The sequence below is a fragment of the Melanotaenia boesemani genome, chromosome 11, assembly GCF_017639745.1.
Source record: "Melanotaenia boesemani isolate fMelBoe1 chromosome 11, fMelBoe1.pri, whole genome shotgun sequence".
NCBI classification, from domain to species: Eukaryota; Metazoa; Chordata; class Actinopteri; order Atheriniformes; family Melanotaeniidae; genus Melanotaenia; species Melanotaenia boesemani.
In genome coordinates, this window is record NC_055692.1 from 19,048,604 (window position 1) to 19,072,556 (window position 23,953).

A 23,953-nucleotide genomic window follows, 5' to 3' on the forward strand; every position below is an offset into this window, starting at 1 on the left:
AGGGCCAACACAGATAGACAAACAACCATTCACACACACACACTGTCTCCTAGGTCTCCTAGGGAGAATTTAGAATAACCAATTAACCTATCATGCATGTCTTTGGACGGTGGGAGGAAGCCGGAGAACCCGGAGAGAATCCACGCATACACGGAGAGAACATGCAAACTCCACACAGAAAGGTCACCGCCCCCCAGGTTCGAACCTCCCCCCAGCCGAGGCTCGAACCAGCGACCTTCTTGCTGTGAGGCTGCGGTGCTAACCACCACACCATTGTGCAGCCCAGGTGAGTTGTTGACTTGTTTTTATATCGATTGTTTATTTTTTCAGTAATTTGTTTTAATAGTTATTTATTACGCAGCAATTGTAAAGGTATATTTTGTTAATAAACCACAAATTTAATATCACATTTTGTTATGAGTTCATGGTAACAATAGCAATAAAGTATCCTCAAAACCTTGAATGTTAGTTCAATATGTCCTCGTGTTTGTTATTTCTCACCCACATTCTTCCACTAACCCTGTTAGAAAAAGAGAAATTTTACTAAATAGACTCTTGGGTTTCTTATCACAGCCTTCTCTTTACTTTTAGAAGAGTGGATGGGTAACTGGAATAACAAAATAATGCAGCTCAAGCACTCTTGGCTAGGCGCCTCTATTTTCCTCCAAGGTGAAAGTGCTATTAGATATTTGTGTGCAGCTCTAGAGCTTGTTGTTAATACAGTTTCCAGTGATACTTGACAATTTTATAACCTTTCCATTTCAGACAGAGCCAATCTCTCCAACTCCACACAATATTATCAACAGGGTTGTTCATTCATAACTTTCCCTGCAATATCTGTTGTGACTGTGTGTTGCTGCAGGGTTACAGGCTGTGCATGAATAACAGCTATTTAGAGCTGATCGCTGCCATGCCCATCTGCTGACCTGCACTGGTTTTGGCACACAGCCAGGAGTCAAACTGCATCACCCTCATGCTATCCACAGCTGGTGGTAATTTTGATAAAGCTACTATAGATAGAGGATGCACATTGTAGCATAGTGTTTTGATAACATACACAAACTTGTACATTCCAATTCAAAAACAGACACACTTTCGATCACATGTCAAGTTTTTAGTTCAATTACTGGATGGGGAGAAGCTTAAATTTTAAATATGCTTATTTTGAGGCTGAGAGCTGCTGCAGTAATCATAGGAGCTGCTGAGCATTAGTCAGGATGTTATCATAAAAGATCGATGCTGCCCTCTACTGTTTCTAAGGATATTGAAATTGCAGATGGAAGATGTCCTAAATCTGATGGTGCTGTAAATTTCCCTCCTTTGCTTTACTGATGTTGGTGGCTGGAAAGAAAGCTGCCACTGATAAGCAGCAGCAGTACAAGCAGGACCAAAATGATTTGTGGAATTGAACCAAATGCAACTTTTTTCTGTTGGGAGAAGAAAAACAAAGAGAAATGTTGACTTCAGTTTAAGTTCTTATGATTTGTTTGGGTTCAACTGATTTTTGTGAAAATGTTTGCTAAACTGAACAGCTGACATAAATAAGTTACCTGGACAAGTAGTCATCATAAACTCCAGAGGACTCTGTAAGAGCATGTTTTAATATTCTGAAGTGTAACTATGGATACCTAAATTCACTCCTCTTAGAGGCACACCTGCTGCTGTCACATTACTCATAACATTAGACATTGTTAATCTTTTACATGTCTGCTGCAATATGTGCTGTAAATGCTATCACCTATGCGCTTTAATCACTTAAAAAGTAAATTTAATCAGTACAGCTAAAACGTGTAAAAACTCATTAAATTCCATTAGTAAAATGAAGCTTTTATGAACAAGTTGCTTAATATCTCTTTCTTTAGAATTTCCATTTTCATATTATGAACTAAAGAAATTAGCTTATTAAAGGTGTAGGCTTGTATCCATCTGAACCCCTCCATGTCTCTATGTATTTGTTTATTGTACAAAGATATTCCAATCCCAGCAACTACAGTATCCACAGGCACTGGCAACCTAGGTACTGTGTTTCCTCTTCCCGTTCCATAGCAACTGGGATAGGTGCAACCTCCTACAACCCTGAACAGGTTAAGGTGAGTATAAACTCGACGGATGGAATCCACTGCCTTGCAGACGTTTTAGTTCCAGTATTGCAAAACGTTGCCATGTGACAATTAATTTAATTTATGAATTAGAAAAATAATGTAATTTAAAAAGACTTGTGTAATAGAATAATAGAATAGATTATAACCTACGCAGTTCAATTTTCTGACATCACACAAGAAGATTAAAAAAAATTTAAAAAAATAATAATAATAATAATATTCCTGCAAGCATGAGTTATTACAAATCTGTCTAAATGCCAACCTTGTCCTGTCTTTGATTGAACCAAGACCCAAAATGCCAACCCAGAAAGAACACGTTGACAAAACGGAAGACAAAAAAAGTTTCTATAGCTCAGACAAATGTTCTCAGTGGAATCGAAAAGAAGGGTTAAAGAAGGCAGCAGTCCTGTGCATGGCTGTTTCTGCGACAACGGTGTTGCTGCTTTTGGCCTGGATGATGTGTTTAAATTATTCATATTTCCGAAGAATAATGATCTGCTCTTCCACAGTGAAGTATACTGCTCTGCGGGGTTTCTCCGTGTCTGCTGTTGGTCAGACGCTGCAAACACCACCCTATTTATGTGAGCGCGCGCGGGTCAAGGTGGAAAAACCCTGGATTGAATTATCGAGTTGTTAATCAGCTTCGTAGTACCGCTTATCCTGAGCCTGTCTGGGTAAGTCAACCCAGGCATGTGAGAGATATCTGAGGTATAGAACAGGCCTCTGTTGTCCATATATTGTTGCTCTGCTGCTGCTGTTGCGTAAACGTTGCCTGACAGACCAAACTGAGGGAACATTCTCGCAAGTATCACCCAATCAGTGACAGCTACGAACTACTACGTGTATTGCTGCATAGTCAACCAATCAAGGCTCATCTTTAAATCCCCGACGACCAATAACATTCAAGAACATTAATCTGTTAAGCAAGAGGAAGTCGATGATGTGTATATTTTGTACAGTTGTTTCCGACAGGGAAAAATTCGCTCGCTGTTTAAATATCGTGTGTGTTTTAGAGCTTCTGCTGACAGACAGAAGTTAGACAGCCGGTCAAATTGAACAGCTAGCTGTCCTGTGGGCTGTAAAGTTTCACGGTAACTGGGCAGGATTTCTACGTCAGTGTTGTCAACTTCTTATTGTTATGGTCACTGCGTTTTCTCCTCTGTCAGCCACCCTTCAGCTTTCCAGGCCGGGGTGGAAATAGATAGAAACTACTTCACCACATGATGGAGGATTTAACTTGGGATCATCATGGCTGCTGTGACGGTGTGGCGTTTCACCAGTGGTCGCCGTGTCCTCGGAGGTTGGGGTCCGCTGCTTTGTGTCGCACTCGGCTCACTGGTGGCAGTCCTGATGCCACTGGTCGGGGTGAAAAACCAGTGCTGTTCCTCCCTAAAGGGTATATCTCAGCTCCGCTGCCATCTGTGGGGGAATTCGGAACCGACTCCAGCTGTGCAGTCTACCAGTCTGACTGTCCCCTTCACTGCTTTGGATCTGCTGCCTCAGAGGTCCAAGCCGAGCAAAGGTAGAAACAGGACGTGATGTACTTATCCCACAGTTTAAATCACTGCCATATGCTAGATGTAGTCGTTGAGATGTAAAGAGAAAACGTGACTGTTGTACACCAAGATCAGGACTACAAGAGCATAGCTCTGACTGCATCGAGTCGTAATTCTAACTTATGCTGGGCTCACACCAAACGATTTTCACGATCGCAGACTGTAAACGGAAGTCTTTAGAAAATCTTAGGAGTTTTACTGGAGTCACAGCGCGCTACCGTCATCTCGGCCGTTAGGTGTAAGCTGGTAATCTGCGCTGTTTAACGTCAACCTTTCCCTAGTCTTGGATCTGCGACAATATCAAACATGTTTGATATTATCTTAAGTCGTAGTGACGAAACACGATCAACAACCAAAGCAGAAACAAGAATCCCGACATTCAGACCACCGGCAAAAACAGACGTAAGACCGTCCAGAAAGAGGAGCGGATGGTTATTAAGAAGTAAACGTCTGCTGTGGATCATTTGTGTTACAGTATAATGGTCTAACAGATGAGAGGAGAATAGAAACTCCTTCATCCCTCCAGATTCTGATGAGTCGGTGTAACACCTGGTGGAGATGTAACGCCACACTTAATGATGATGTGTAATTCCCTCCTGGAGGAAAATTCTCCCCCTGTTTGCTTTGCTGTGGGTAGATCAGCCCTGTTTGAGATCCACTGCCTAACACATCACAATAAAATGCTAAAAGAATCTCGTTGTAGTCTTGTAAATAGTGACCCCAAAAGATTAACAGACTTTGTCAAATCTCAGTCTGAGACTAGGCTGAGACTTAAAACTCTAAATATTTGTCTTTAGATGTGAGCTGGTAGTTTTCTAGAGTCTTTTGCAAATCTTTTAAAAGTCTTCTGCTGTAAGCCCAGCTTTAGGTGTTACTTAAATAATTTGAATAAAAGTGCCCAACATTCAGAGCCTCCAGTCCTGGTAATCAGCAGAACTGAGTCCAGATGTATTGAGACTGCAATGTTTTGACAAAAACTCACCATACCTGAAGTGTAGACCTAGTAACGATTGGTACATCCAATTAGGATTTGGATGTCAGGATTTGAGCTAAGGCTGAGAGTTGGCACATTCATCTATATATGTGGTGACCAGGCTTGTGTAATGTACCTGGGCTAATTCTAGAGTTCTTTGCAGGGGTTTCCTTTGGCTTGCCATAGCTGGGCCTTTTATAGGGACACATATTTTCCTAATATAGTGATTTTAAAAAATGCCAGTTTGTATAAAATGACATTTCAAACATTATAACTTATGGATATTTATAATATTTCAGTTTTTGCAAATACATTTTGTGTGATTATTATTATCTCTATTATATTGTTGACACTGTGCATCCTATTCTGATTGCAGAGATTGAACTAGAGGCCAATGCAGCACTGCAGCAGGCTCTGGAGATGAAGAAAATTGGGAAAAGGGAAAAGGCTCACAAGCTGCTGGTGCATGCGCTTAGTATGAACCCAGACTTTGTGGATGCTCTGACAGAGCTGGGGACCATTCTAGAGGAGGAGAAAGATGTTGTACAGGCAGACCACCTCTACACAAAGGCATTGGCCATCTCACCCTGTAATGAGAGAGCTCTGGTCAGCCGAGATCGAACTCTTCCCTTGGTGGAGGAAATTGACCAACGTTACTTCAGCATTATTGATAGTAAAGTGCGAAGGCTTATGTCCATTCCTAAAGGCAACTCTGCACTCCGACGGGTGATGGAGGAAACGTACTACCACCACATCTACCACACAGTGGCCATTGAGGGCAACACACTCACTCTATCTGAGATTCGCCACATCATTGAGACGCGCTATGCTGTCCCTGGAAAGAGCCTCCAGGAGCAGAACGAAGCTATCGGTGTGGATGCAGCCATGAAGTATATTAACACCACGTTATTGTCCAGATCAGGTGCCATCACTGTTAGTGACATATTGGAGATTCACAGACGGGTGCTTGGTTATGTGGACCCTGTGGAAGGTGGAAGGTTGCGCACCAGTCAGGTATTTGTGGGCCACCACATCCCACCCCACCCTCAGGACCTGCAGAGACACATGCAGGAGCTTGTTCAGTGGCTCAACTCTGATGAAGCCCTGCAGCTGCACCCTGTGGAGTATGCAGCCCTCGCCCACTACAAACTGGTGTATATTCATCCTTTTGTTGATGGCAATGGACGCACATCACGCCTGCTCATGAACCTTGTGCTCATGCAAGCGAGTTACCCACCGATTACTATTCGCAAAGAGCAAAGAGCTGAATATTACGCAGCTCTAGACACAGCCAATGAGGGTGACGTCCGACCCTTCATTCGTTTTATAGCCAAATGTACAGAGATAACGCTGGACACATTGTTGATTTCTACAACAGAGCACACCGTGGGCCTGCCAGGATCCAGCCAGGACCAGGCCTGCCCCAACTGCAAACAGACCATCCCAGTCCATAACTGAGCTGGAGATGGAAGGTTAAAAGTGAGCATGAGGCATAAATTAATTTTAATATCAGTTCCATTATAATAAAACGTCTTCGATCATGTCACTGTTTGGCCATATTTAACCTAATTATTCCCACGTGGTTTCTAAATCTGAACTATAATTTGGAGGATGCTTTGTTTTTTTTGGTTTTTTTTGCTTTCATGAAAATAATTTGCCTCTACGGTGAAAATAAATTATTGGCGTATACTTTGTAACTATTTTCCAAAGGAGGATTAATTTCTATCAGAGAACAGTGTGAGTACTGCTGGCGTAGAGAACCTATTGCTTTATGCTGCCATCAGACACCCAAATGATTTCCACTGGTTGTGTATGAACATTTGTCTGATCAAGATGTCTGCTAACACTGTAAAGCACTTTAATGTATTTATTTTCTAATTTTTTAAATAAAAGTCATTAACTTATATCACATTTTACGGTTATTATATTTTTGACAATGAACAAAGCTGAACAATAAACTGGGATCAGCTATGACATACAGGATTTTATTAAATCAAGACCAAAACAGGGAGAATGGGGCTCATTTTTGAGGAACCAAAGTCACAAAGGTAGAAAAGGAGAGATTAAAAACGGCTAAATACATACTAATATTCAAAAAAAAAAATCTTTACCTATATTCCAAATTTAAAACATCAACCATAGAAATGATACAAAAACAGCAGATGATATAACTTTGCACTGGACATAAAACTAATGACTTCTAGAGACTTTTAGATTTGAGGTTAGGGCACTGCGGTGAGAGTAATATATACGATCTGTTCTGAAAATCTGAATTTGGATTTATTAATTACAAACTATGGTGACCTATTTGAAACTTTTATCTCTGAACACTATTTACAGACTGATGACTGGACAACTCTTCATCCCCTCATATGGGAAAACATGGAACAAAACTGCATAGATTCGTTTCTCTTGTTTCAAAGAGAACAGACCTAAAGGTACACATATGACAACAGTAGCTTCATTTCTTAGCTTTACTGAAAAGCTCATTTAACACTTTTTTTTCAGAAGAATGACATGAAAGACACCGCTCCAAATACCAAAAAGAAAACAATTGTTTAGATTCACCTTTAAACCATGTATCACACTTGTATTTTATTGAACTTGTGAATGGCTGCATATAGCAACTATGTTGTATCATCAATTTATTTCAAGACTATTTTCCCAATTAACTGCTCAGGTAATAAAATCAACCTTAACAAAAGTTCTCCATTTACAGACACTGGAGATATACTTGACATTCTGGCTCAAAGTTAATGATGAAAACACTTTGATTCACAGATTGTTGGACTAACAAGTGGACTTTATAGAGCACTAAACAAAAACACAGACACACCAGCAAGGAATTGTGTCTAGCCACCAAAATACTCAAACACGCATCTACAGGATCAGTAGAATCCCACTTAAGACACCTTCAGTGTCCTTTGGGCCATGACACACAAATCAAACTGAAAGCAGGGCAGAATTATTTGTGCACGTTTTGCTCCAGAAGAGACATAGCAATAATTCAAATTATGGAAACAAATAACCAATACGACAGTAGATTTGGAATAATTCTTTAAATAAAATCGGAAAATCATCAGTGTGACACGAGGGCAGCTCTCATATTGTAAATAACCATAAAGAAAAAGCCAGTTAACCAATACTAATAGAAACTTTCAGTGTACTATGTAGTAACATAATACTGATGACTGATATCAGATGGTGACTTAGAGAGGCTGTTAAGCAAAACTAATGAATTAGCTGTATGAGACCTTCAGAAAAAACAAACATGGCTAGTTTTTTTTAGCCGTGTCCTCAGACCTCTAAATAAGTTATACCACAAAAGTCCTAGGTCCTTAAAACATCTGGAGAATGTCACTGTATCACATCCACTTTATGTACATACCAACTATATTACACCATATCTTAACGTTTGCATATAGCTTTTTAAAACATTCACAAGTTTGGCTGCTTTGAATATTAAAAAAAAAAAACACTCCAATAATCTTCAGTCAGATCCCTTTAGCAATCCACAACAAAAGCAGAGAACTTGGAACAAAAGGCTAACAACTTTACATACAGTATATTTACACAGAAATATGATACACTTTTTTTTTTTAATAAAATATCCTGTCAGCCACCTTTAAACATAGTCAACAAAAACAATCTGTCACACGGAGGGAAAATCTCAGCTGTGGGGAGTTTGTGATGCAATTCAGAAGCGATTAAGGCAATCTCGCAGAACGAACGATGAGGAAGTGACTGACATTAAAGGGACAATCAGGTAACCAATTACAGAATAATCACCAACAATAATTTGTAAGGACACAAGATGGCTTTCAGTGTGAAGGCTGTCATAACTCTGCTCATCTTCTTTCACTTGTTGAGAAGCATCCTGGCAAAGTCTGAATTTGACAAAGGTCTCGGCTCTCCTGTTGCATTCCCTGCGGCGCTGTCCGTCACCTGATCTCGCTCAGCTGCGGTCCCGTTCTCCACTTTGCCTACGGGCGCTGTTTGTCGGTGCAAAGAACGAGGGAGTAAGGAGAGCTGGGTGCGGCCTCTTCCTCTCCTGAAACAATTTGTTTTAAAAGATATTTTTTACTAACTGCTTCTGGTGTTAAAACAGCTGCGTGCCAGATTCTGAAAGAGCACAGGGTAAACTTACGAGCCATAGACTTGACGAGGCATGTCTGTCATAGGCCTGCTGGTACCAGGCTTTTCCATTTGGCTTCTACGAGGAGGGTTGCTTATAGCAACAGAGATTTTGTTGCCTTCCACATCCGTGCCATCCATTTTCATGACTGCCTGAGAGGCTTGGATTTCATCTGCAAACTCAACATATGCCAGACCCTGCAGAGCAACACAGCAAGAGAGAGTTAATGTATCAATAACAGGCTATTTCATGACTTTGTCAAGTTGCTGAAGGGTCAAAGCGGATAACTTTGGCTTTTAAGGAATTAACCAAATATCTGGACGCCTCACCTTGGGTTTTCCTGAGCGATATGTGACAAGACGAACATCTTTGACGGTGCCGTGAGTCTTGCAGATTTCCTCCAACTGCTCTTTAGTGCATGAGAACGGCAGCCCAGAGATGAAGATTTTGTGTTTCTCCAGTGATGTGTTATATTTGAATACCTGAAAGAGGTGTGAGGATATCACTAGTTATGTCCACTGTCTAGATTTTTGCACAACGACATGAATTAAGCTACTTGTTTAAGAGTCAATCTAAATTTTAATACTTTTAAAATCTTGAGGAAACCAATTAAAAAGAAATGAATTAGGGGAAAAAAAAAACAACTTTGAAGCTGCAGACATACTGTCTACTAACCTTAAATTCAGGATTTTTGTTTTTGTCCACACAAGGTGACACAAACATGGGCCTGCCCTCCATCTCCCGTCTGTCCAACTTCAGGGCTTCAGAGACCGATACTGGTGATTCAAACTGCACGTAGCAGTAACCTCTGAAGGTTCCTTTGTTGCTGAAGATTGGGCGAATCTGTTTGATAGGACCGCAGGTCTCAAACAGTGTCCTTAGCTTTGCCTCTGGCTCCTGCAGGGTGTACATCAGGTTGCTGATAAACACACTGGTGCTGTCATCACGAAGCTCTGGTTTGTCATCATTCTGCCTCTGGGCTGCGATCACTGCTTTTTTGGTGCCAGAAGCAGTAGGCTTACTTCCAGGAGAAGCATTCCTCCCAAGGAGTCCAGTCTCAGTCTCCATGTGCTCATCTGTGGTATTGTCAACATTTCCTCTGTGCCTTTTAGGCGCTTAATATGTAACAAACAAAAGGGAGAAAGAAGTTAGAAACCATGCCAATTTTGCCTAAATATGAAAATATCTCACTCTCAAACTGTTTTACCAAAGTCCTCGTTCCATTCATCCTGACAATCATCTTCTTCAGCTTTCCTCTTCTCTCCAGCTCGTGTTCCTTTTACAGTCTTCTTCTGAGTCTTCTTTTCTGCCTTGGCTTTCCGCCGCCGCTCAACTCTCTCCTCTTCTTGGCGAGCTAGGTTGGCCTCCTTCTCAGCTGCCTAACAGATGGGCAGAACAAAGTAACAATTAGCCAAATGTAGGCAAACGATACACCTGCCCAGTACAGTGCTGATGTGTCCTCTTACCTTTGTTCGCTGCTCATTAATCCTGTTTAGCCGTGTCTCTGTCTTCTGCACTGCTGCGTCCCAATCCTCTAAAGAACCTGCATGAGGGCAGAGAAGTTAAAGATAAAATGTTAATGATAATAACTTCATTATGAAGGCAGAAGACGGGAGCTGTGCAGCTGTTGGACTGTAATGAAGATATTCTGCAGTACCGTGTTGCATCACCGGGTGGAGCCCATTACGATTAAATACAATTACACAGTAGCTGTAGTCACTGATGCTTTTAAGGAGCAGCAAGACAGCGTTAGGACAGAGGTGGAGTCAGTGGCAGGTTAGTAGTGGTAGTAAATACGAGCAGACTTTTTAGACTGATAAAGCTGAAGCAAAGCTGAAGATCAGAGCACCTCAACACTAAACACAAACCACATGTGTCAGGTGTCACAATTAATTCATATAAAACCAGTATGACTGAACTGCTAAATAACATTACATCTTATTTAAACTGACAGACTATAAATCATTTGCTGTGTTTAACACTTTGTATTTATAGGCCAATGAGTAGACATTTTTACTGAAGAGGTTATTTATTGCTATTTAAGTCTAATTTAAGTAACATGGTTTAACTTAATCTGTCTTTCAAATTCTATTACTAAGTTGATACCACTTTGTTTTACTGACATATGGAAAAACATTTACTTTTTTCAGTATTTTAATGATTAAATGACTACTGATTGTTAGCATGGCCGACTAGGTGCTTGGGAAATAAATAAAAATAAATAAATTTTAAAAAAAAGTGCAGTGCAAAAGAAAATTTTGAGACAAAGAAAAATTCACATCTTTATTTTTTTTTATGTCCTCTTGCAGTTTTTAGGTGAGACTTACCTTCTACCCTCTCAAAGGTGAGCAGGACCTCGCAGACATGTTCAGGGTAGTCTGAGGTGCACTGCACCGCTCTGTGGAGAGCCTTTCGGCAGTGAGTAGGATCCCCATAAGATCTATGGAGTTAAAATAGAAAGAAAAAACAAAAACAAGATAATGTTTTTTAGATTAGTCACTTAATTTGTATGAATGTTCCTACTCTTAGAGATGAGCAGGCAGACCTTTCAAGGTTGTAGTATTCCAACCACATGTTGGCATATTTGGCGTTCCCTTTGGTCATGATATTATCCCACAGCTCTCTGGCTTTTTGCATGTTCTTGCAGTGGAGGGCCTGGATGGAAAACAACAATATATTTTACAATATGTAATGTTCATACTACACAACTACCCCAGTGTTTAAAAATAGTCTTCATGGTAAATTTGCTTACTTCTATCCTTGCCCAAATCTGCATGATGACACAAGAAGGATCTCCGCTTTCACCAAACCCTGCAGATGAGACAATGAATAATATGAAAACCAAACCAAGACTCCCTAACGATCAACTCAAAGGGAAATCTACCTACTTTCTTCAACATCTTGTTTCATGTAGTCTAGAGATCGAGAAAAGGCTCCTCGTAACTCTTCCAACTCTTTACTTGATTCTGTGGGAAAAAAAAATAAATAAATTTTTGTTTTTTTCATTATTATTTAAAATATAACAAAAACAACCTGAACTCCTCTTACCTTTACTGAAATCTACACGCCTCCTCAGGTAGTCAAGGTATGCCTGCCAAATTTCCACATAATCTGTCGCTTGAATGAAGCCAGCATTCAACGCCTTCTCAAAAACATCTGTTACAGCACAATGACAAAAATCAAACACAATCCAACATGTGATTATAAGGGTAAGGGATATTTCCACAACACAGAGCTAAAGAGAAGAAGTAGTAAAAGAAGGAGTTAATTTTCTTCAGTATTTCATCTATATTTTATATCCTACTGTAACACATTGATCTACTTCAGTAATATTTATTTCAGAAATAAAAACACTTAAAGAAAATAACAGCTGAATTCTTGTGTGGAGCATTTAATGTTGTACTCCAGCTGTTACCTGACACAGTATGATGGTCAGCTCCATGTCTCTCCAGAGCCAGCAGGTACTTCTTCCACAGACTCATGGTCCAGGGACAGTTCCTGACAGCGCGTTCATGAGTGGAAAGGACTAAGTCTTTGATCTTCAGCTGACGGTCCTGCAAAGCCGAGGGACAACAGTTAATAAAATGTCTTAAATATTTCAGACAGCCTGTCGTTTCTTACTGAAGATTTAAAAAGTCGCTTTTATAAACAAACACATTTCCATCATTGTCAAGTGTCTCAATGCCCACCAATAAAGTTGCAAATATCTACAAACAAATGCACAGAAAAAAAGCAAGTCAAACCCTCAGAGTTAGTATAAAGAGTTTGAGAAAACTTTTTTAAAGAGTTTTTATTATTATTATTATTATTATTATTATTATTATTATTATATATTATTATTATTATTATTTCCATTCAACAATCATTTAATTCCTGCTGGCAGAGCTGCCAAGCTTTAGAAGCTAAATAAGAGCAATCAGGCTGAGAGTTAATTGCAAAAGAAAATTTTCCTCAGCGAAAAAAAAATGTAAGTCTGACTGGAAAGACGGCACCATGCCAAACACTGACCAATACTCACAAAATATGTGGTGCATTTTGCCCACATGTCTGGTACCAGGCAGTTCTCTGCCAGAGCCCGCTCAAAGGTTATCTGGATCCGGGCTGGGTCGCCCTCCTTTAGCTCAAAGTCGATGAGGGCCTGATATTCTGCCAGTTTAGGAGGTTCTGCTACCAGCTGCGACAAGAAAAGTGCAAGTAGACGGGATGTATTGCATATTATTCTCTCATTTAAGAGGGTAAATGAATGAGATATTATGAATTCAAGACAGTTACCAGTGCTTCTTCAAAAGGTTTGCATTTCTCCATCTGCTGCAAAGCCTTTTTGTACAGATGTATGACTGTTTCAGGAACTCCGTGTTCAGCCCACTCTTCATACTCTGCATATGTGGTTTCCATCTCTACGAAACAGAAGGGTTCCATCATTTCATAACTAAGAAACGTGACTTTTCCCACCATTTTTACATATCAGATTATAAGAGTAACATTAAAAATAACAAGGGAGGAGTAAAGATAAGAAATGGTTTCAAACATGTCTGTTATCTATTCTGCAGAGCTTTAAAAAATAATAAATAAACCAACACACCAGTGTGCCTTCTGGCTATCTTAAAGCATGGCCAGGGCCTGATCACTAGTGCATCATTTCTAAATCTGCATGGCATTTCAGAATGAAACTTCACCACCATATCACTCACCACCCTCCCACTTTCTCCCAAATTGGCACATTTTCTTATTTATCTTTATTATAACCATTATCTTTTTTCCTTTAATGGTGTAATTTGTGGGTTTTCAGGTGGGTCTCACAAAAGGAACCTGGCCCACTTTTACAGAAATCCATCTGGGAAAGAGGAGTCACCAGGCTTACCCATTAACGGAACCGCCAGCTGGCGGCGAAACAGTGTATGGATTCGCTCAAGCTGAGCGTTCAGCAGCTCCTGCTCCTCACGGCCGGGAATCCTGCCAGGGGGAGGCTGAGAGCACAAGCAGCAGAGAAAATGGTGCTGAAATTTGACTCATTCCATCAAAAATAAAATTAATTCATTTCAGCTGTTACAGCATTTGGATTTATTCTGAAGTGAGTAATATTTTTTTTATTCAAAAGCATGCCTTGACTGAGTATTAAAATTGTATAATACTGCCTGCAACTGCACATTTATCCCTGATCCTGCAATAGAAATTACTTTAATCTAACAGCTCAATTCTTATCAAACAGCCTTGATCAACATAAATACTTCTCTTGCATATGACTATAAAGAAAGCAATAATAAAATCAGAATTTATGTGCTTGCAGATCTCTCCAGATGACAGAAACACAAACCTGCACTGTGGAGAGAATAGCATTCTCAAACTCTCTGTATGCCTCCCACAGCGTCTGTCCCTTGGTCATGTGAAGCCCTACAGCTGTCACTGCTCTCTCAAAGACAGCTCTCACCTTGTCTATCCCACCTGGTGACCCCATGCCACCAATCGAGTATTGGGCGTATTCCAGCCAGATATCTGGACCTGAGTAATAAGACACAGAATTAAGGATGAGACCGTGTTATAACTGAAGATAAGATAAAAGGCAGTAGCAGCGGGATTGTACACTTACAGATGTAGTCTTTTACAGCTCTCTCAAATAGCTCATATACTTTCTCCCGGTTTGACTCCTCTTCTGTCAGACGGATCTCATCCTTAAGCCAGTCCAGCCAGATCTCTGGAAGATTTTTTTATTTTTCAGTTGTAAATAAATGAGACGGGTCTACACCAGAACGTTATTAGACATAAACCAACCTTCGGTGAGAGGGAAAAGTTCGCTCATCTTCTGCCTTGCCTTTCGCAGACGGAAAAGTTCTCCCTCCTGCTTAAGCAGTTTGATAAGATCCACGTGGCAGTTGTAGTCGAAAGCATTGATCGACAGCTAAAAACAATGCACACAGAAATACGAGAGTGACAGGTTAAACAATACAATTGAATATATTTGAATTAACCGATTCTCTGATCATTAACCAGTTATCTATTACTTCAATAAAAAAAAAATCCTTAAGACATCAGATGTCAACATTTCTACCAAGAATACATCTGTACATCCTGGCTTATAGCTCCTTCAGCAAGCCTCCTCCTTCCTCGCTCGCCTTTCCTCTAAATGCCTTTTAGGAACAGAGATGTCGCTCAAGATGTTTTGCATTATTAGGATGTGGGAGAAAAATCCAAATAGCCAAAACTATTGAGCTGTTTTGCAAATAGTTTACACTATAATAGAAAATTAGTATTTTTGATTATTACTTTCACCAAGACGGAGGTCATGGTGGAGGTTTCTGCAGAATTGGTTTGTCTGTCTGCAAGATAACTCAAAAAGTTATGTATGGGTTTTGAATAATTTATTTTAGGGAATATCAGAAATGGAATATGGAAAAAGTTATTAGATTTTGGGGGTGATCTGGATCACAGCCTGGATCCAGGGATTTTTAAGGAATTCTTCACTATGGGGAGATAGGGATAATTTTACCATTTGAGTTTCTAACTCAAAAATAATACCTGCAATCACTGGCAAAAAAATTAAATAAAATAAAAATACAATGGCTTGGTGGTCTTTGTTCTGAGTGTTTCTAGTTGTTGATCCAATAAGTTAATTCTGCTAAGATTTATGAGAGAAGTAGCAAAGTTCAAGAAAAATGTATGTAGAACATTTGCTGTCATATTTTTGCCCAAGTATTTTTTTTTTTATCAAAACACGTTGCCATGAAACTATACTTAGCAGGAAACATCCACTAACTGCATCCTGAAAAAATATTTATTTCTATATTCCAAAACGATAATGGTTAAACAACAATATATAGGACTGACCATGTGAGAGTAATCTAAGGTAAGCAAACATGCACGCAAACAAACAGGTGTGTCATGGATAACCCGACATGTCAGTCGCCATTAATACATTACATTACATTGTAATTATCAATTCAATACAGATTAATTATAAACTTCAGCTTCCGAATGAATAGTTCTTTCCTGCAGCAGTGTTTGTGTGGAGTGCATGAGTTGTAATCATGTGTACAACTACTGACCTAACTAAAGTGCATCATAGGCAGCACTGCATTAAAGTTAGGAGTCAACTGTGACGAGATATGAAGAAACTGTTTATAAGTTACAAAGAAGACCCAATGAAGCTAGGGTAATGTATTATTTCTATTCCCACGTGTACCATCTGATGTCACTTAAAGTTGTGATGCCATCAGGATCGGTTATAGTAAAAAGGCGCGTGACGCCAGATGAGCCGTTAGCATCACAAATTAGCCAGAGCTAATCACGATGGCTACGTGAATGACGTCGTATAATGTGCGATTAAATAACCGTTTTGCTTTGCAGTCGCTATCACAACCATGCACACTTTCTATAAAAAAAAAATCAGGACTGAGCAGCTCACATTGTTGAATCAGCTGACTTCTAGCTCGCTGTTTTACTATCCATTCATTCCCGTTAGCTCCTCTGCTAACTTGGGTTAACCAAGCTTGGCATTACTGATTGTTGGCTAATTACCTGCTCCTCCAACCGCTGGATTTCAGCTTCATTTTCTTTCTCATCCTCCGACGAATCGTCATCCTCGTCGTCTGAATTTTCTACACCCATGCCCTCCTCTTCCTCTTCATCGGATTCCATCTCTCTCTCTTCCATCCCTGCTTCTTCTTCTTCCATATCTTGCAACTGCGTTTGCTCTGCGTTGCTCGGCGCTGCCATGTTGGAAACGTTGTCTGCCTGGTTTTTTTTTTTTTTTTTTTTTTTTTTTTTTTTTTTTTTTTTTTTTTTTTTTTTTTTTTTTTTTTGTTTTTAATTTATTTATTAAACATAATGGAAGAACATTACAGAGTATTAGGACATTGGTGAAAGACATTTTCACCTACAACATAATCACATGAAATACCATCTGACAGAATAACATAATTCTCCTTAACTAAGAATGCTTTAGATACAGATGTAGGAGATGAATATGAACTGTATACCAATAGGACAACCAGGGAATCAGATATATTTAAAATAGACCCATAACTCGAGAGAGAGAAAAAAAAAAAAAAAAAAAAAAGGGAGTTAAGAAAAAAGAGAGAATGAAAATGAAATGTAATTATTGGCAAGAACCCGGGGGTTTGTGCATATTAAATTCTGATATTGTTGAGAAAAGCTTACTAGCGGAAGGTGTATTAATGTTTTTTAATGACTTACATAGCAGTAGAAAATCATTATTAAAAGCTTTTTCCGATGGGGGAGACTTCATGAAGCGACATTTATGAATATAAAACTTAACTAGCAATATAATATTATTAACTAAATATTCGATCTTTTTGTCTTTTATTGATATCCCATATTTGATGCTCTTGAAGGAAAGGGAATCTATTTGAAGAGATTTGGACATCAACCAATTGTGTATTTTCAGCCAAAGATCATTTACAACCTTGCATTCAAAGAAAAGATGTTCTGTTGATTCCGGCGATGCTTTACAGAAACAACATCCATCCAGTTCAAATTTGAATATTTTCTTAATGTATTCCTGTGAAGGATAAATATCATTTAAAATTTTAAAATGGATTTCTTTACATTTAGGAGGGATTGGAAATTTAAAGAATTTTGTTCTTATAGACCGAATTTCTTGTTTGTTAAAATAATTTCTGAGATAATATGTTCTTTTAGAGGAACCTGGATAAAATTGGTCATTTAAGACTTTCCTTAGAAACCGGTTATTGCACTTTTTATCTAGGAGGTTTGTGTCATTAATTCTTATTTTATGCAGTGTGGGCATTTGGGTCTGAGCTAAATTATTCCTAATTAAGTTAACCATGGCGGTTGGAATGTTATCAACCACATTTTTGTAATCCTCCTGGGTACATACCATTTTATGTTTCCTGCAAAAATCTTCAACTTTTAATAAATGTCCATTATCGTCCAACAAATGAAAAATGGACCAAATTTGTTTTTCCATCCATCCCTCCATGAATATAGATTTTCTTCTTCTCAGGATCACCCTATTGTTCCATAACGGTATGTTATGTGGACTAAAGTTATGTTTGTAGATCATCTTCCAGTAGAACAATACCTGCTGATGAAAGGCTGAGAGTTTAATGGGTAGTTTATTAACTTCAAAATCACATTTCAATAAAAGATCAATGCCACCTAACTTTTTAAAAATAAACTTTGGCAGAGAGAACCAAATGTCTTCGCTATATCTTAGAAATGACTGAAGCCAATTTAATTTAAGTACACCGTTCATAGTTTCAAAATCAATTGCATTAATTCCTCCCTGCTCATAATTTTTGATCATGTCTCCTTTTTTGATATAATGATGTTTGTTTTTCCAAATAAAATTAAATATAAGGGTGTTAATTTCTTTAATATTTTTTGCAGAAAGGGGTAGAGAATAGGCGGGGTAAGTGAGTCTGGAAATAAGTTCTGTTTTTGTTAATAGTGATCTACCAAATAATGTTAAGTCTCTTTGCAACCAACTATTTAGGATTTTTCTGGATTTTTCAATTGGCTTCTGGATGTTTTTGCTGTTACTAGTATCATGGTTTTTGGAAACCCATATGCCCAAATAACGAACTACCTTTTTAACAGGGATACCATATAATATCTTGTCCGAGCTGTCATGAACACTTAGAAGTTCACATTTATCCAGATTAAGAGTAAGGCCTGAAGCCTGAGAGAACAAGCTTATCATCTGAAGAACAAGCGGTATCTGAACCTTATTTTTCAGGAACAACGTTGTGTCATCAGCCAGTTGGCTGATGAGCATTTTATTTCCATCTATCGAGATACCTTCAATTTCAGAGTTTTTTAACCGAATAGACATCAGTTCAGCAGCCATAATAAATAATAGTGGAGATAGACTACATCCCTGTCTAATGCCTCTTCTTATATTGAATCTGTGGGTAGTACCTTCAGTGAGGGAAATACAGCTATTAATATCTGTGTGTAACATTTTAATTATATCCAAAAAGTATTCTCCGAATCCAAAATATTTTAATGTATCAAAAATGAAAGGATGTTCAATTGAGTCAAACGCTTTTTTAAAGTCAAGAAATAAAATATAAGAATCATCTGTGATCAGATCACTGTAATCTATTAAATCTAAAACCATTCTAATATTATTATGAATTGATCTACCTTTCATGAATCCTGACTGTGAGTTACTTATGATTTTTGGGAGACCATTTTTTAATCTAATTGCTAATGCAGTGGTAAGGATTTTGTAGTCTGTATTCAAAAGAGTAATCGGTCTAAAATTATTTAACAATCTTTTATCTTTTTCTGGTTTAGGGATCAATTTAATCACACCTTGTTTCATTGTTGTCATCAATTCCTTTTGGGTAATACTTTCTGTGATAGCATCAAATAATAAATCTCTTATTTCCTCCCAAAAATACTTGTAGAAATTAGCGGTTAGACCATCTGGACCAGGTGAACGATCAGATGCAATATTTTTAGCAGCTTCATCTAATTCTGCCAGCTTCAGATTTTCTTCACATGATTTTTTAAAATGATTATCAATTTTCGGTATCTTATCTTCTATTGTTTGAAAAAAATATTTGGAATGTTGTTCGTTATAAGAAGAGGAATACATTGTACTATAATATTTGTAAATTTCTCTTGTTATTGATTTTGAGTTTATGCATTCCTCTCCATTAATTAATAAACACGAGATGGTATTATTTTCTTGCCTTCGTTTTTCAAGCCTAAAGAAAAAGGAGGAATTTTTTTCACCTTCTTCTATCCATTTCGACCGTGATCTGATAAATGCACCCTTGGCTTTATTTAAATAGAACTGGTCCAATTGAGTCTGTAAATTTGATATTACTATTTTATCTTCTTCAGACCAATTCACTTTAGAGTAATAGTTGAGAAGGGATTTAATCAAATTGTTTTCCTTTACCTTGTTTACCAATTGTAGTCTTTTACTGAAAGTGATGGAGATTTTCCTGATTAGAAATTTCAGATATTCCCACTTTTGTATGTGAGATAGGTTGGTATTATTCTTAGTGTCAGAGATTAGTTCTTTAATTTTGGAGCAAAACTCATCATTTCTCAAAAGGGATGAATTGAACTTCCAGTAGTCCTTTCTTCTCCTTGATAGAGACTGACTGGACATAACCAAACTAATTACACAATGATCACTGAGGGGGTTTATAGAGTTACTTGTATGGATTTGAAGCTGCATGATGGAAGTAGACACCAACCAAAAGTCAATTCTTGATTTCGAATTCCCATTGGGTTTTAACCATGTAAATTGTTTTGTATTTGGAAAACTGTCTCTCCACACATCTAACAGGCCATTTTCATTCATGAAGTTGCTGATAATTGGGTTTGGGCAACTCTGTGAATATTTTGTGGGCCATCTGTCTAAACATTCATCGGCAACCATGTTAAAGTCGCCTCCAACTACAACAAGGTCAGTCATATAAATTGTTTTTAACTCTTCTATGATATTGGTAATTTTATAGAGGAAAGCTTTATTTTTAAATTCGTTATTATAACCATAGACATTGATCAAAATAAAGGTGGCCTTTTCTATTTTTCGTTGTCTGCCTGGTAACAACCTAGCAAGCACTGTGGTGAGAGGCGGGGCCGCACTAAACGGTTAAACGTTCACAACGAATGTGTAGTGGCTACCGCTAGTGGGCGCTCCTTTCAACAAATGAAACTATTCATTTGTTTGCAACAAGAAGGGGCTGTCCTCGCTCATGCTCATTCAGTCACTTCCGGTCACAGTCGGGTGTAGAAACATGGCGATGGTCTCTTTACGAAACTCAGCGTCCTTGTTTTTATTATTCAGCAGACGGTTGTTTAGACCGGAGCTGAGTGCACTTTGTTCTTATCACAAAAAGGTAAGTGACAACAAAATGTCTCCAAACTGTTCTTGCAACTAATCCACGTTATCTTTGAGCACAGTTCATTTTTGTGTGTCTTTTAGCTTACCCTCTAAGACAGTGTAGTAGCATGCGTGTAATCCTTATTTTTTTAACTATCTCGAAGGTGGTGGACCATTATGAAAACCCGAGAAATGTTGGTTCACTGGACAAGGGCAACAAGAATGTGGGGACTGGACTGGTGGGTGCACCAGCCTGTGGTGATGTAATGAAACTTCAGGTAATTTCTACAACTCAACAGTTCTAAATCTCATAGCTTTACACATCCAGATGTTTTAAAAATGCTAATCTGTATGTTGTCTCCAGATCCAAGTAGACGAAAACGGTAAAATAGTGGATGCAAAATTCAAAACATTCGGCTGCGGATCTGCCATTGCCTCCAGCTCTCTAGCAACAGAGTGGGTAAAAGGAAAGTCGGTAGGTTAAGATGCAGTCTAAATAAATGACCCTTGGATTGATTATTTGATTTGAATGTTTGTGGAGTCATTATTAATGTGTTTTAATCCTTCAGATTGATGAAGCTCTGAAGATTAAGAACACAGACATTGCCAAAGAACTCTGCCTTCCACCAGTCAAGCTTCATTGCTCTAGTAAGTTCAAGGAATATGTTGTTCTATTTTTCTGTATTTTCCACATACATAAGTATATGACAAATAATAAGTTATATATACAAAGAAAACAAAGTAAAAGTTTCTAGAGCAACTTTAGTTCCTTTGACATGTGATTGTGAAAGTATGTATACTTGAGTATTTTGCCCCACTTCTAACACCACAGTAGCATGTCAAACATCTCTTTTACCATATTTAACTGTTGGGCAGTATCGCAGATCAGTTAATGACTTTTTAAGTGCTATGGATCTACATTTTTTTACATGTTAAGCAGCAAAATCCTGAAGTAAAAATGTCATTTTCTTTTTTTTTTATTTAATATAGATGGCTTTAAAATTGAAATATCTTCAAAAGGAGGACTGTATCTTCCAGTCTTGCATGGCATCAGTTAATTTGTGTCAGAAGTTTCTTAACTTCCACACAAATTTTTATGAATGTGCTTTTTATTCAGGTGCCGTCTTTTCTGGACACTTTCTACCAGATATAAAACACTAGTAGTCATGAATAATACATATGAAGTTGTTATAAAGTAAGAGAACGAATACTAAATCTACATCTTAAATACATTTTAGGAGTGGATTTTTTAACTTTGCATAAAACTTCATTATAGTGTATTTAACTTATGTTAGGTTCCAGTATCAGACAACATCTCAATAGAAATGTGTCACTGTCCAGAACCAGAAGATTAAATAAAACTCTGCTCCCATAACCAAAACTGTTTTTAAAAAAATGTCATTAGTAAACCTGTATTTCAGGTATTGATTGTAAATATTGTATTTTTTGCACATTACGTGATCATGTTTTTTTTCTTTTTTTTTTTTTTTTTTCTTTTTTTTTTTATCATTTGGGGATTTTTCCATCGTGCATCCTCCAGAGGGAGAAGGAAGAAATCTCATGTAGGGAACTCCTGGTCCATTCATGTTGTTCATGCTCATGGTGTCTCAAACAACTCTCCCTCTTGTTTTCTTTCAGTGCTTGCAGAAGATGCCATTAAAGCAGCGCTTTCAGACTATAGACTGAAACAACAGGACGAAAAGGAGGACCGTGCCAAAGCCAGTAACTGATATATTTACAATTGAGTAGGGCATTTTCTATTGATAGCTTGGTTACAAAAGCCTCTCAGCAGCACAGTGACGTGTGAAAGATGAGTTTATACATACATAGACTTTACACAAGCCTCAGGTGCTAGATGTTAATGTTTCCAGATTCATTCGGGTTCAGATCATCAGCATTGCTTCTGATACTGAAGCTGGAGTTCAAGGTGAATACAAATAACATATCCTTTATTTTTAACAAGGGAGCCAAACATTTTTCCTGCTTTTCAGTTATTCTTTACACATTAAAATGAGATCTTTAATAAAGCATGAGTAATTGATTTGAGTTCTTTTTAATGCTTTTTTTTGGGGGGGTCGCTTTGAGGTTTTATTTGGCTTGATTATATAAAATGCCTTCAGGTCAACATCTAAAGTTCAAATATAAAAACTATAGAAATCTGTATAAGACTGTATGCTTATTGAATTAAACAATTCAAAACATTTTCAGTGTGCGTGTTGTTGTCATCTACCAGATCCAACATCAGCCGGGGCCACCCTCTGCTGATGCATAAGTATCTTTTTAAGCACAAGCAGCACGGCCAGCATTAGGAGAGCTGTTAGTACACACAACACAGCCAGCAGAGAGATAATCACTGCAGATTTCTGAGTGAAAACCTGTGGGTTTACAGTAGGTGAGAGTTTATTTCTGTTTGTGGACAGCCAAGATTGTGTCCCCTCAGCAGAGGTTACATTACTCTTAGGGTATGTAGCTGTTATGTTTTCTCTGCATCCTTGTCCCTCCGGGAGAGAAGTAGTACTTTTTAAGTGGGATGGGCTGGCTGATTGAGTTTTATTTAGGGATAAACACTCCTCATATGTGAGAGTCTCTAAAGAGTAATGCAAGACACGAGTCTCGGGAAGATCTTGAATGTTATGAGTTCTAGAAACAGTTTCTTTTGATAATTTCTGAAACCCATCTCCTAAATCATCCTTGTTCTTAGATGAAATTTGATCAGTTGGCTTCATTGCTGCATAGTTGAGATCAAGTTGGTATGTTCTTTCATGTGGGTTCAGGACATGAGGACAAATAGACAAAACAGAAAGGTTCAGAAGCAGACGGTGAGCAAGATGGTCAGGCTCTTTACACACCAGGTCCATAGCCATCTTCAGTCTGCCACTCAGGAGCCAACGATAAAGATACAAAATGTCGCATTCACAAACCCACAGGTTGTTGGTGAGGTCTACAGATCTGAGACGAGGCAGGCTGTCAAAGGTGTTTTCTGGGATCCAGCGCAGGCAATTGCTGTTGATCTTCAGAACCTGCAGGTTAACCAAGGTAGACAGCGAGGGCAGGTCCAACGAGGAGATGCAGTTTGCTGAGAGGTCCAAATGTGTCAGCGATGGTGGAAGATTCAGGGGGAGGTTTGTCAACTTGTTCCCCTTCAGTGTCAGGACCTGCAGCTTACTGAGACTCAGCAGAGCCCCAGGCTGGATGGCACGAATGTGGTTATCCTCCAAATCTAGGCGAGTTAGGTTTCTCAGCTGTCTCAATGCGCCTGAGGTGATATAAGTGATGCGGTTCTCTTGCAGCAGCAGGGACTCCAGGCTTGGAGGCAGGCCACGAGGGAAGCGGGCCAGCAGGTTGTTACTGAGGCTGAGC

At 38.6% G+C, this 23,953-nt stretch overlaps 3 protein-coding genes across 3 annotated transcripts; 2 read left to right on the top strand and 1 right to left on the bottom strand.

Annotated features, from left to right (window-relative positions):
• The first annotated feature begins 3,036 nt into the window (after positions 1–3,036).
• ficd (FIC domain protein adenylyltransferase) lies at positions 3,037–6,537 on the top strand. Its single transcript, XM_041998774.1, has 2 exons — positions 3,037–3,624; positions 5,008–6,537. The coding sequence occupies exons 1-2, from the start codon at positions 3,351–3,353 to the stop codon at positions 6,087–6,089; spliced, it is 1,356 nt and encodes a 451-aa protein (XP_041854708.1). The 5' UTR covers positions 3,037–3,350; the 3' UTR covers positions 6,090–6,537.
• Positions 6,538–6,595: 58 nt separating this feature from the next.
• Positions 6,596–20,391, bottom strand: sart3 (spliceosome associated factor 3, U4/U6 recycling protein). The gene is made up of 20 exons (XM_041998773.1): positions 20,311–20,391; positions 16,279–16,494; positions 14,536–14,662; positions 14,354–14,458; positions 14,081–14,265; positions 13,628–13,733; positions 13,039–13,163; positions 12,785–12,940; positions 12,182–12,320; positions 11,815–11,922; positions 11,655–11,732; positions 11,519–11,577; positions 11,312–11,421; positions 11,094–11,206; positions 10,233–10,309; positions 9,974–10,145; positions 9,442–9,881; positions 9,096–9,248; positions 8,779–8,963; positions 6,596–8,682 (listed from the first exon to the last, which is right to left on the bottom strand). Exons 2-20 carry the CDS (start codon positions 16,474–16,476, stop codon positions 8,490–8,492), a joined length of 2,829 nt encoding a protein of 942 aa, XP_041854707.1. The 5' UTR covers positions 16,477–16,494; positions 20,311–20,391; the 3' UTR covers positions 6,596–8,489.
• Positions 20,392–20,393: 2 nt separating this feature from the next.
• On the top strand, positions 20,394–22,795 carry iscu (iron-sulfur cluster assembly enzyme). The gene is made up of 5 exons (XM_041998775.1): positions 20,394–20,609; positions 20,758–20,871; positions 20,958–21,068; positions 21,163–21,241; positions 22,232–22,795. Exons 1-5 carry the CDS (start codon positions 20,466–20,468, stop codon positions 22,321–22,323), a joined length of 540 nt encoding a protein of 179 aa, XP_041854709.1. The 5' UTR covers positions 20,394–20,465; the 3' UTR covers positions 22,324–22,795.
• Positions 22,796–23,953: the final 1,158 nt, after the last annotated feature.